Here is a 12,418-nt window from a genome sequence, read left to right as displayed (position 1 = left end):
GCTGGAGGAAGAGAAGTAAGCACTCTTGACTGACCAAGCTCCAGACACATCTTCATCTCACCTCCTAACCACGGCCCATAATCATTTTCAAAACCAGCTCCAGACAAAACATAGGAACATCCTGTGTCCAATTCCAACCTCTGATCCTCACTTCAGCTCATTTCCATCCATTAACTGCAGCCAAAACACCACCAAGCTTTGCTCCAAAGCTTTGGCCCCTGCTGCTGACAAAAAACAAACATAACCAAACTCCATGACACCCATCCTCAGCCTGTCTCCTCGCCTCAGCCTATAATCTAGCCAGCAGCATCCTGTTCCTGCTCCTGTTTACAATTCATGGCTGAATGCACAGAGACATTCGAATGCTTATGGTGGGTTTGGTGTGAGTCTGCCTTCAAGGAGCCGGAGCCACACACCATTCTGCCATAGCTAACACGACACAGCCAAGAAAACAACCCACCATGTCACAGCCATCACTCTTCTTGCACTGCAGTGTTGCCATTGGATGAGAACTCCCCCACAAGTGTGCGCCTTACTAAAATAGATATATTGTGCAAATATCAGCAATACACCTTATAAAATGATTTCAGAAAGGGTTTATTGAAACCACAATCCTTACAAGTGCAGGGACAGGCAAAGGAAAAACAAATACATCAAAATGAAAGAAGCTGGCATTTCTTTTTTTCCCCTTTGACAGCAGCAGTAACACAGCCAGCTGTCAGATACGTTATACTGTTCCAGCTTTACTGCAAGACGAACTGTTTGTCAAAGCACTGCAACGTTTTAGTGCAGAGCCTGTAAGCATACAGCTAGCAATCACAAACCCTCACATTACTTCACTTTGACATGCACATCTAACTACAGGCAACAGCTGCCTTAACAGTCGCGACACTTTGAAGGAGTGTGTGTTTGATTTCATGCTGCCATGCTGCGAATCTCCACTTACAAGCCCAGTCGTCCCAGTCATAGCACGGTCTAACAAGTCTCCAAACCATTACACACTCCAGCCGTCCTTCACTGCCAGAGTTGTCTCACTCTGACTGAGGCCGCGTTCAACAGAGCTGTACTGTTCTCGCTTGGTTAGACCTGAATTACAGTTTCTGGCAGTGTGAAAAGGGACAGTAGGTGGGGAAATTACCTGCAGCAGCTCAGGACAATGTAGACACAAAAGGACTACTGTCAGGGAAAGTGAGCTGCCTCGCAAGTCACACACTGACAGGTGTGCAGGCAGGTAAGGAACACACACACACACACACACACACACACACACACACACACACACACACACACACACAAAGGGAAGCTATAATACACAAATAAACAGACTAATAGACCCTCTGAGGACTGTGCATCATAGCACTTCATCCTAAGCCAACGCTGCACTCCCAGCTCAGCACTGCTTTCATCCCTACACCAACCTCTGAAACAACAACCTGTCAGCACAACTTTGCTATTTGCAAACAGAATAATACACTGCTGTCACCTGTCAGTTATATGGACTCAGTCTGCAGGACACCTTATTGTTGTGGCATTCTTGTGTTTATCACGGGCAAGCAAGGAAATTGATCTGGTATGTGTTACTGCCTACTGGGACTGAAGATCATGTCACTCCTGTATCTCCTTCATTAGTCTGTCAGATGCAGTGATGGAAAGTAACTAAGTGGATTTCTGAGGGACGGCATTGAGACATTTTAAAACATAAAACACATATTCGTTACCTTGTTTTCTCAGTGCTCTCTGGTGGAGACAACACTGCTTCTAAACTACCTACAGCATTTCTGCAATTTATACATAAAAGCTAATATTTGCCAGTATACTATATCGGTCTGGTCAATATAAATTGACTTCAATTTACTATCAATATTTTATATTTTTACTCCACAACAATTCAGAGAAACATATTGCACTTTAAATCCATATTTATTTAACAGCTATTGTTACTACCAATTCTACTTTGCAGATTGAGATTTCACACACACAATATGCCCATAAAATAGAATGGATCATTACCCAGCTGTATATTAAGTGCCAAAATGAGCTCAGACTCAACCAGCTATAACATTAAAATGTTGCTGATATGTTAATGCATCAATGGTTAACACTGAAAGGGAAATGGGAATGTTTTGCTATTTTAAAACGTGTTTTAAAGTCCTCCTCTACTCAAAAAGATGTTTTTCTTCTTGTCCCTGTTGGATGTTTGAGCTTCACTGTGCAGAATGATGTATGTGCAAAGTTTGACACTAGAAGGCTGCTTTCACATTCATGTGCTTAAAGTGGAAAGTTTCTCTGAGCTCATTGAAAATCTGATTTTTAAGGGTGGGAATGGTTCAATAATCAACTCATGCAAGTGTGATGTGGAAATTCTCCTCCAGTGCTCATACACTGAGAATGGAACAGTGAAGTAGGAGACATATGTGTCCATCAGTTAAACTCATAAAATTAAATATATTTGCAGATTTATAGCTTCTGGTGTTTGTAATGAGGGAGAAGCAGTAAATGCCATTTTAAGGATTTTAAAGTGGTAATTAGTTATTTTGGGGGGGATTATACACACACTGTTGTTCCAAGCAGATCAACTTTATATGTATTAACACATGTCTGTAGGGGAAAAACAATAGTTCCTCCACTACTGGTCAGATGTGATATTACGAACACCATGCATGATTGAATGTGGTTTAATTATGTGTCTCGGGGTATTTTTCATATGTCATATTGCCAAAGGGAGTCACCACATCATTGTTTTGCTTGCCGTTCTCTCCATTCATGCATGCTGTTCATCCATGAATCACACATGACAAGGTAGCTACGATACACTGAGGAAGTGATTATTTCATTGGTTGACCCAGACTGGCATTTCTGCCTTGTCATTACAGAGGTGATGGAAGGTCAGTGTGTGTTGCAGCACATTCCTCCTGACGATCAACTTCCATATTTCCTCTCTATGACCATCATCTCACCTTTGTTCCTTGATGCTTGCCACTCCACTGCTCAAGGGAGTGGATGAGAAAATCGCTCGATATCGCCATGGTAACTGCACAGATGACAGCGGCGGCCTGCATCTTCAAGGGTGTGTTGTTTCATGCACAGCATGTGTGTGTGTGTGAATGATATATCAAGTCCATACATTAGTTGTTTTTTTGTTATTAATACAGGTAAATTGTTTAGTTTTCCAACAGTGTTTGTCAATGATTGATGTACAGAGCAAGTACATTTTGTTACTGATGACAAGAGCTGCTGGTACACAGCGAAGCTGTTATATCAATATCAAAATGTTACTGAACCCCTGCAGTTGTAATTTTGTTGTGAAGCCAACTGTGTGTCTACCTCTCATTGGATAACTGATGATTCAGCCTTCATGTACAGTATATCGGCTGCATTTTTACATCTTATGTAAGACATCCTGATGAAGACCCTGCGTCAAAACATGCTGAAGATTCTTCCAGTTGGTTAGTCAGTATTTTTTCCCCACTTGGTCCTTTGTTACTATCGTTGGCTGATGAAGTAGTGACAACACACACTCTTCTAAATGTTACCATTTTTTGCTATGGGACAGATTTAAATAAGGCAAAAGACACAATCAGCATAGCTCTGTGTCTGTCATCCAGGCCACTCTATATCCAGAAGAGCTAAGTCAAAGGCATTTCTTTTAGTATTTCTTTATTTTGTCCTCTCAGAGCTCTGACATCTCCCACTTCTTAAAAGTTCCAGTTGCTGGAGGTTGTGTATGATATGATGACCAATGTACACGTAGTTGAAAAATATGGTTTGACGGGGCCTTTTCATGCAAAAGAAATCAGTCATATGTGGTTTTGGCCCAAAAAAGAGTTGGAAATTTAGCAAATTGCAAATTCTCACAATGTGGGGATTAAGTTGAGTGAAATAAATAGAGTGTCATAAAGACGGAATATGTGGAGAGACAGCAGGAACAAAAGAAAGAGTGTGAGAGTGTATAAATAAATGAGCCTGTAAAGCTCCACTTAGAGCTAACATTCCTGAAGTGCCAGCAGCAGCAGCATGAGGAGGAAGCAGAGTCCAGACGGTTGCCTTTTAATTACAATGCAGCATCTGGCAGCACACACAGTCCCATAAACAGCGTCCTCAGAACAACGGTTGAAGCGACAGGATGTCTGTTTACATCACGACAAGCTGGGAGGTTGAGAAAAGTAAACAAACTTGCACTTTCATTTGTCTCTTTTATATTGGAGTTTTACTCACCTTTAGTTGAGATGATGCCAATGTAATTTCAATCTGTCTTTGAGTTTATTGATAAAATAAACTCAAAGATAAATGAAGTAGGGTGTTTAAAACAAAAGTGTGCTCTTTTGATATTATAATAGTAATTGCATTCATACACTTATCACTCTCATCCAAGTGGTGCTTGCAGCATTCACAAGTGTGTGCATGTGTGCATGCAGAAATGAACCAGTCCCTGGGCAAATATGCCCTTTAAAGTTCAAATGATAGAGGTGGAATGCAAAATGAACAAGCAAAATGTCTCCAATAATTAGCAATTAGCTTTTAGCATTTCATTTCTACATTTACATGCAACTACTGTCACCTGCGAGCTACCATACCAGACTCAAAAGAAGCCTTGGGCTGTATTTCCATGTACCTGAATCGGTCAACCATGGCTGTACTCTACAACCTGGCAGCAGGGAATAGCTACGCTGAGCTGCACTTCAATGGTCCTGTTTGGTAGTAGGTCTGACCGTGCCTAAATGTGACTAACCTCCTCTTAAATAATGTGTTTTGTACGACTCAAAATGTGTGGCTGCATTGGCGACCAGAGAGGTGACTGTGTCTCTGTGTACAGTGCTTGTTCACACTACTTGTGAAGTTCCTAATTGAATATGAGGTTTGGAGTTTAATTGATCCCATATCACCAAGGTAGCAACAATTGTTAGTGGTGCTATTCGTCAACAAAACAGGTCTATTTACCAAGTTATAGAGATATTAGGCACCATTTGGCCACAGTCAGATGTAAGATGAAGGGCTGCAGACAACAGACTATTCCTGCATTTTCTTCACATCTCCAAAACACCAACATCAAGTTAAACAACTTCTTTTACCTTACCATGCTATACAGTGAGACACTTGCACCACACCAGCAAACAACGGTTTATGTCAGTTTGGTCCAACTATTACCTAATACATAGATCAGATAAACTCAATGTCAACTGTATAGCTGATAAACTGTGGTCAGAGTTTTTAATCTACACTTATATGTCCATGATTTGAGACAAACAGGCATTTGTACTTGGATGTAGCAGAGATAGTTCATTCCTGATACCAAAGTGGCCCGAGCCCTGTAGTTGTTTGCGTTTTGTCAGCAGTAGCTTTGGGCTTCTGTTTAACATTTTGCCCTCTAATCCCTACAGACACAACACTGTACTCTGAGTCACCAAGCTTTCAGTTCAAAGAACACAGACACTGATCCAAAAAGTGACAAAACGCCTGTGAGTGTCTTAAGTACTTGAGCTACAGTAAAGTAGATTCATCTGAAGGAGGTGTAAGAAGTCTTAAATGAGTACAAACTTCTAGAAAGACCAGGTGAATCAAAAGTTCTTCTGCTTCTATTTTGCTCTTTTGACAGACTAGGAAGGAGGCAGAAGAAGGTCATTGTCTGTATTGTCCTGGCACTGACTCCCTTTTCTTGATATAACCACAGTTATGAAAGAATACTGCTGTCAGTTCTCATGAAAGCAGTGTTTAATTTGGGTTCATTCAGCTTTGCTGTTCATAAAAGCTGTAATAATGGCCCGGAAGCTAGAAAATTTTAATGAATTGGACATTCATCATCTGACCTTGTTCGGCCCACATAAAATGGCAATCCTTGCAACTACTTGTCCAGCATAGTACAGTGGAAACCACTTATGGGAGATCATAATTTCTACACCAATGCTTATAGCAATCAAGTACTCTGCTTCCAGTGTTCATTTTGGGGCTTTTCATACATATTACAACATGTGGAAAAAAAATTTAAGGAGGACATTTCTCTTTTCTTTGATAATATAAAAAGTAAATTTAGACGTTGATGTCAGCTTCTCGACTCATTTTTAAAAAAGACATGAGAAAAGACAAGAGCGGTTACGTTCTAGATGACAAACAAACATGCCCACATCCTCACACATCTCTGCTCAACCATGCAGTGGTCCTCCGCACCACCTGGTTTGGTCTAAATACAGCCTAGCCTGTCTGCTTCTGGCAGTACACCTGAGGCTTCTGGTACGTGCACATTGAAATCATGACAGGAGAAAAAATACATTTCTTCAGGAGGATTACCCTCTACTCCAGTTCACCTTCTACTTGTCATACTGCAAATGTTTTGTTTCTATTGGTGACCATGTTTCACTTTGGAGTTCCCAAAAGCTCCACTTTGGGACCAATTCTGTTTTCATTTTATATGCTCCAAATGATAATTTTGACAATTTTTCTACACGTTCCTTTACTGAGTTTTAATCTGCATGATTCAGCTCATATTTCTCCTATTACCACACACACTCACACACAAAAACCCACATGCAGAGCACACACACAGGCACTCAAAGCACATATAATGACAGAAACTGCCTTTTTACTTCTGTCTTATAGAGATTCCGTTTCAGTTAAAAAGAATAAACAAGAAATATTGTCACAATATTGTTTGAAAGTTACCATCAAGTGGGTCCTATGTATCTTGCCAGGTAATAAAGTGCATCACTGCATTCTTCGATGCTATCAGTTATGATTCTGTCTCTGCATTAACGCCAAACATATTGCAGTCATTCAAGGACATCAACTCTTTCTCTGTTATCACATTTAACAAGTGGCTGCGGTCATAAAAATCTTCAAAACACGGCACTCCCTTTTTCTCCGCTTCTCCTCTCTCTCAATTTTCTCACCAGAGAGAATCGCACGTTTGAAGGTGATGATATGTTTTGACATTTCTAAAGTCACCCTTATCTTACTGGATAGGTGCGAAGCCTCCCACAGACATTTGGAGGGATGTGACGGGAAACACAAAAGGCACGAGAAAAGTGGGACAACGGTAATCCCCTGTTTGAAATGAATAAGATTAAAAAAAAGGGGAAAAAAATCATCACTTCTGCTTTTGGTACTTCATAACAGACTCATCGCATTGCATTTCATGGTGAATTTTACGATGATGTACCATTAAACCAGACTAGAGTGGTAGAAAGAATTACGTGATGGAGATAGTAAACGAACAGCTGAGCTGTTTGAAAATGTACAAGTATTAGTTTGTGTGCTTATATCCATTTATCATGGTGGAAACAAACATAAAATACATTTTAAAGAGATGCTGAACCACCAGTAATATCTGCAGTTTTGGCTTGTACTGTGTATTAAAAACTGAATGTACACTCTAAAGGGATTAGTTTGAGGTTTTGGGAAACGCTCCTCTTGCTGAGTGTTAGATGAAAAGATTGATTAATACATTAACACATTACAAGTGTTTAAACAACACACTGAGGTTTTACAGTGGGGTTATGTGAGAGAATGATTTCTTGGCCTGTTGCAGTAACTGTTGTCACCATAAGTTTGTCCAGCGCATAAACTCCCTCGTAAAAATATGATGCCGTTTAACACTTTTGTGGATTAAACAAACTAAATACAGTGTGCTGTGTTAATTAGTGTGCTTTGAAGCTTTGGTAAGTGGATATTGTTAACTTTGTAGATAGCCAGGCTTGCTGTTTTCCCCTATTTTCTGTCTTTGTGCTGAGTCGTATGCTACTTCTATTATTCTAGTAGCATGTTTCCCAAAAAGTCAGTCTACTCATTTCAAAGGCATATATTTTCATTTTTTTGCTTATTGATATACACAAATCCCAAATCAATGTGTTTAGACACTTGTAATGATAAGAATTAATACTGTATTGATTTATTTCATTTTAAAAAGTGACATGCTTATTTTATTCGACAGATGTTTTTTCTAGGACACTACAGTGGCTCCACTGTTTTCTATCACACGTAATGATTTCAATGTGTTGACATACATAGCCTCTCATGCACCATGGGCTGGAACTGATTAAGATATAGTGCTGAGGATAGATTAATGTATGAGTAAACAGTGCTGCACATTTATTTGCTTAATTCCATGCCATACTGCTGTCAAAGGAATTAATTTCTAGTTGAATAGGTACTCGGATGAGTGCTTGGCTTCTGCTCATCCACTTCATGAGAGAGGTGCTTGGATGAGGTCTGAAAAATGGGAAATTTAGCTGCTCAAGCAAAATGTAAACAAGATGGAGGATTCCTTTAAAATCTTCTTTTTTGTCTTCTCTGATGTGTTATTCTTTACACAGTTTACTATCCAAAACCATTTAATCCATGTTTAATGAGAAACCTCTCTAGGGAGGAGTATTCGTTACTCCCTTCCACTGGAGATGACAGATATGAAAATACAAATCACTCTCTCCCTCTTCACTGCCTGTTGGTTTGAAGGTCACATATTCTCTCTGGGGACATGATAGATGTAAAACAGTCACATCTCACTTTCCGACTGTCATGTCAGCCGCCATTTCACACTAGTGTACAATTGATTTCACTAGCACTGGTCCCTTGGTGATAAATAAAGAAGTAAGGCATTTTTAACTGGGGTACATTTAAAGGCAGCCTATATTTCACATATAGATGGGAAGGTTTATGAGAGTGGTTTTACATTCCCGTGTGGCCGCTCTTCTATATGCACCAAGAGAGGAGATCGGTATTAAGACTCTGGCAGAGTTTCTGTGCAGTATATTAAAAGCCTTTTCTCTCAGAGTGAAGCAGACCAAGCGAGATGGTTTAACATCAGTTTGTTGATGAGCAACATCTTTTTCTAATTGATTTTTTCCAATCTAGTGCTGATTTATTTGTATTCTCTTCAATTGAAAGCATGGAAAAATTGATATATCCATTATGATAATCTGTTACTATAATCTTGCGATAAACACTTGAGTATGTCCTATTATTTGCTGCAAAAGAGATTTTAAAACACATTTTCTTCAATTCATATAAATTAAGAACCCAATCATATCTTTGCTGGTGTAACCTTCACTTCCTCTCGACAGTTTGATGATCCCCTTTTAATCTGATAAATCACATGAAGGGTGAAGGACGGAATCCATATTTCAATGTAATCACACACAGGAAAACACAAAATGAAAAGAAATGATACCCTAACTCAGGGAAAAATCTTTACCAGCCAATACATCTGATGTGTCTTATGTGTTCCCATATACACAGATAGTATTTGACTTTAGCTTTGATATCCAAATACACACAAGCAGCATACACATGTATACACATCACAGTATATCCATAATAATATGGCAAGCTGGCCAGTTAGCGGGCGCGACGATGCGAGTATTTGAGAATTGGAAGCTGTATAATCTGCCGGGCTCATGTGAGCTGCATGGGACACCAACAACCCAGTCATATAATCCTTCCTCGTCCCCAGATGATGTAAGAGAGGAGGGGAGAGGAGAATAGTCCAGCAAAGCATGGAGGAATGTAGAGGGAGAGAGTGAAAAGGGGACAGGAGAGGGAGAGGAGGAGAGATGATAAGGGGAGTGGAGTGGAGAGGAAATTGGAAAATTGGAGGTTTAAAAAGAGATCATTTTGTCTGCTAACACAACAACACAGACGCTACAGCAACAACAACAAAAATCATGATTGTCCTGCATCAGATGGATGACTAAGAGTGAAATTCAACCATGCGCATGTAATTCTTTGGTTTTCTTGCCAGTGTGTGTTTATTGTCATTATGTGTAATGTTTTTAATGCTGCCCTGCTGCAAAATAATATCCTCAGGACAATAAAGACTGAACGGACAAACCATGGTATTAGGCAACATAAGCCTCTTTCTGACCAACATATTTGTAGATCCCTGATGAGCCATCTCTATTTGTTAGCTGTCAAGATAGTTATGTTGGGTTTCACACTGGCTAGACATGCTGTCTGCAGAGAGGAAAATGGAATAGCATTGCAGCAATAACAGAAATGTAGCATTGCCAGCTAGTTAGAGCATTCCTCTACTGTGTGGGTTGCGTGATTGCAGATGTATTTTCTTATCATCGCTTACTATTACTGTTACTTTTATCTCACTTTGCACTTCAGACCCAAAATAAACTTCCCCCAGTTGAGGTCTCGGTGAACTTCTAAAAATCCCGTCATCTTGAACGTCATCCAGTTTCGCCTCATGTCTGACCTGATTTATCCCCCTTGTGCTCTCTTGTGCTCTCTGGGGAGTGGGAGGGGGGCTGGATAAAAGCCGTCCTGCTGCTGTCCTGCACAGGAACAATTCATTGAGGACAAAAGAGTGACCCAAGCCACCGCAGGGATAAACTGGCAGGACACGTCTGTGGCGAAACCATCACCGCTGACATGCTCACGCACAAAGCAGTGTCTCACAAACAGAAAACACACACACACACACACACACACGCTCAAGTGAGGGATGACTTATTCACATTCACAAGTGCAATAGCAAAAGTATTATCAAAAGTAAGCCAAGCCAGGGAAAAAACTCCATTAATCAAATAAACATATGTGATAAAATTAAACACATTATGCACGTGATAAAATAGAAGGAAAGTGAAAGAACAAAGCATGACTCCTTGAGCTTTACTGCGTGTGTGTGTGTGTGTGTGTGTGTGTATGTGGGTAATCATGTGTATTTTTCTGTCGTAAAATCTTTCTTTCTAGATGCCAGAGAGAAAGTCAATAAGTGAATCAGTCGGTGAGAGAACAAAATGTGTGAAACAACGTGAGTGATCATTTAACAAAACAAACTAATGAGCAATCAAGTCAGCTTGTCTCTGTTTATTCTGGCCGACCAAAGTCTTGCATCTGAAATGAAATCTCTTTTTTCCCCCTAGTTGAGGAAGAGTTATATTAAGTCTCTGGCCAAAACAGTGAAAATCACTTTCATCACAGCTTGACACGAACATCACACAGAGACAGAAGGCTGCTCTACAATCGAAAGATGAGACAGAGGAGAATCATAATAGATAATAAAGAGCAAAAAATGGCAGCATAACAGAGACCATGCATGGCTGATTAAAGAAGGCTGAAGTTACCTGGGAGATCAGAGAGCGCTCCTCTCTCAATAATGTGCTTCCTGTACAATGTCTTCAAAACCTTGGCACTGCCGAACCTCTTGAAGCGACTCTTCACATTGTTATAATACCATTCAAGGGACTGTGTCCTCAAAACCCTGCAGACAAGAAAGAAAGAGGGGAGAAGGGATGAAAGAAAGAAAGAAAGAAAGAAAGAAAGAAAACATGACATTAAGTCAAAAAGAACAGATGGCAAAGAAACTGACAGGAATCAGATTCTATTATAGTCACACAAGGATTAGAACTTTAAGTTCAAGCCAAGACTTCCATTAAAATCTGCTTAATTTGAGTATCTTTGGAGTGCAGATATCCAAACCTTTTCAGTCAAAATGAGAATTCCTCTTCTCCTTAGAGATATTTTTTACACAAGAATTACAGCCAGGCAGGTGTATTTTTAATTAAGGTTCTTGTTTGCTGTCAGACTGAAGCCGTGCTCTATGATTTGAAGCAAATAATTGGCTCTGGTGTGTATGTGGAGGCTGTGTTGAACAGATTAAGAGTATTTGTGTCCTTTACTATTATTCAGTATCCAAGCAGTGGGTATGAATGTGGTGAATGCTCAGGTTTTTCAGGTCTGACGGCCACATCATTTTCCAGGCTTTTCCTCATATCTTGGTGCCAGGCCGGTCAGTGCTTGGATGCCAACTCGTCAGACCTCAGCACAGAACAGATGATTATGTAAGCGGTAATTCATAACGGAGCGTGTTACGAAAAGCCCTCAGAAAAACGTTCCCTTTGCGCCGGTGTTGCGTTGGATTGAAGGAAACTCTGCCAACTTTTTGTTTAATCTTGCAGTCCCCTCCTGCTCTGCTTCTCCATGCTACTGTCACACACATTCCCAACACTAAACAGATGCTGCACACACAATGACAGATTTACAGTCAAATTCTCAGACAAAAACAGGCTGAATCACAAAGACTGAACAAGGGAAACAAATACACACACAACCACAACACTGAAATGAAAGTTATTCACGTTTTTACGCACCTATGATGTTTGTGTGAACATTTTGTGCATAAAATAAAATAAAGAAGTACTAGTAACACTTCAGATCCCCAGATTTAGAATTTACAATTATAAAATGTTCACCATAATGTATTGCAGATCTTTTAACTACATTCCATTTTTTTTCTTAATGTTCAGTACATAACATTCTCATATGAAGGCTTTTTAAAAATGTTTTTACCACTGTATTTTACTATACTGCTAAATATGTATATGATAAGGTAATTACATCATTCTTTTCCATCACATGGGTGTTTCAATAATAGTGAGCGACTTTATTCGAAATTGCTAAAATAAAAAAATTGCCAACACCA

The 12,418-nt window shown here is 39.8% G+C and overlaps 1 protein-coding gene across 2 annotated transcripts in view; it reads right to left on the bottom strand.

The window, feature by feature from the left end:
• Positions 1 to 12,418, bottom strand: part of myripb (myosin VIIA and Rab interacting protein b) — a 94,732-nt gene that overhangs the window by 15,291 nt on the left and 67,023 nt on the right. For both annotated transcript variants that reach the window (XM_053342481.1, XM_053342482.1), the window contains exon 3: positions 11,061 to 11,197. In XM_053342481.1, coding sequence (XP_053198456.1) covers positions 11,061 to 11,197 — 137 coding nt within the window. The remainder of the gene's footprint in view (positions 1 to 11,060; positions 11,198 to 12,418) is intronic.

Source organism: Scomber japonicus, chromosome 21 (assembly GCF_027409825.1).
Source record: "Scomber japonicus isolate fScoJap1 chromosome 21, fScoJap1.pri, whole genome shotgun sequence".
In the NCBI taxonomy this organism is placed as follows: Eukaryota; Metazoa; Chordata; class Actinopteri; order Scombriformes; family Scombridae; genus Scomber; species Scomber japonicus.
Note: the sequence above shows the minus strand (reverse complement) of the source record. Positions and strands in the feature narration are given on the sequence as shown.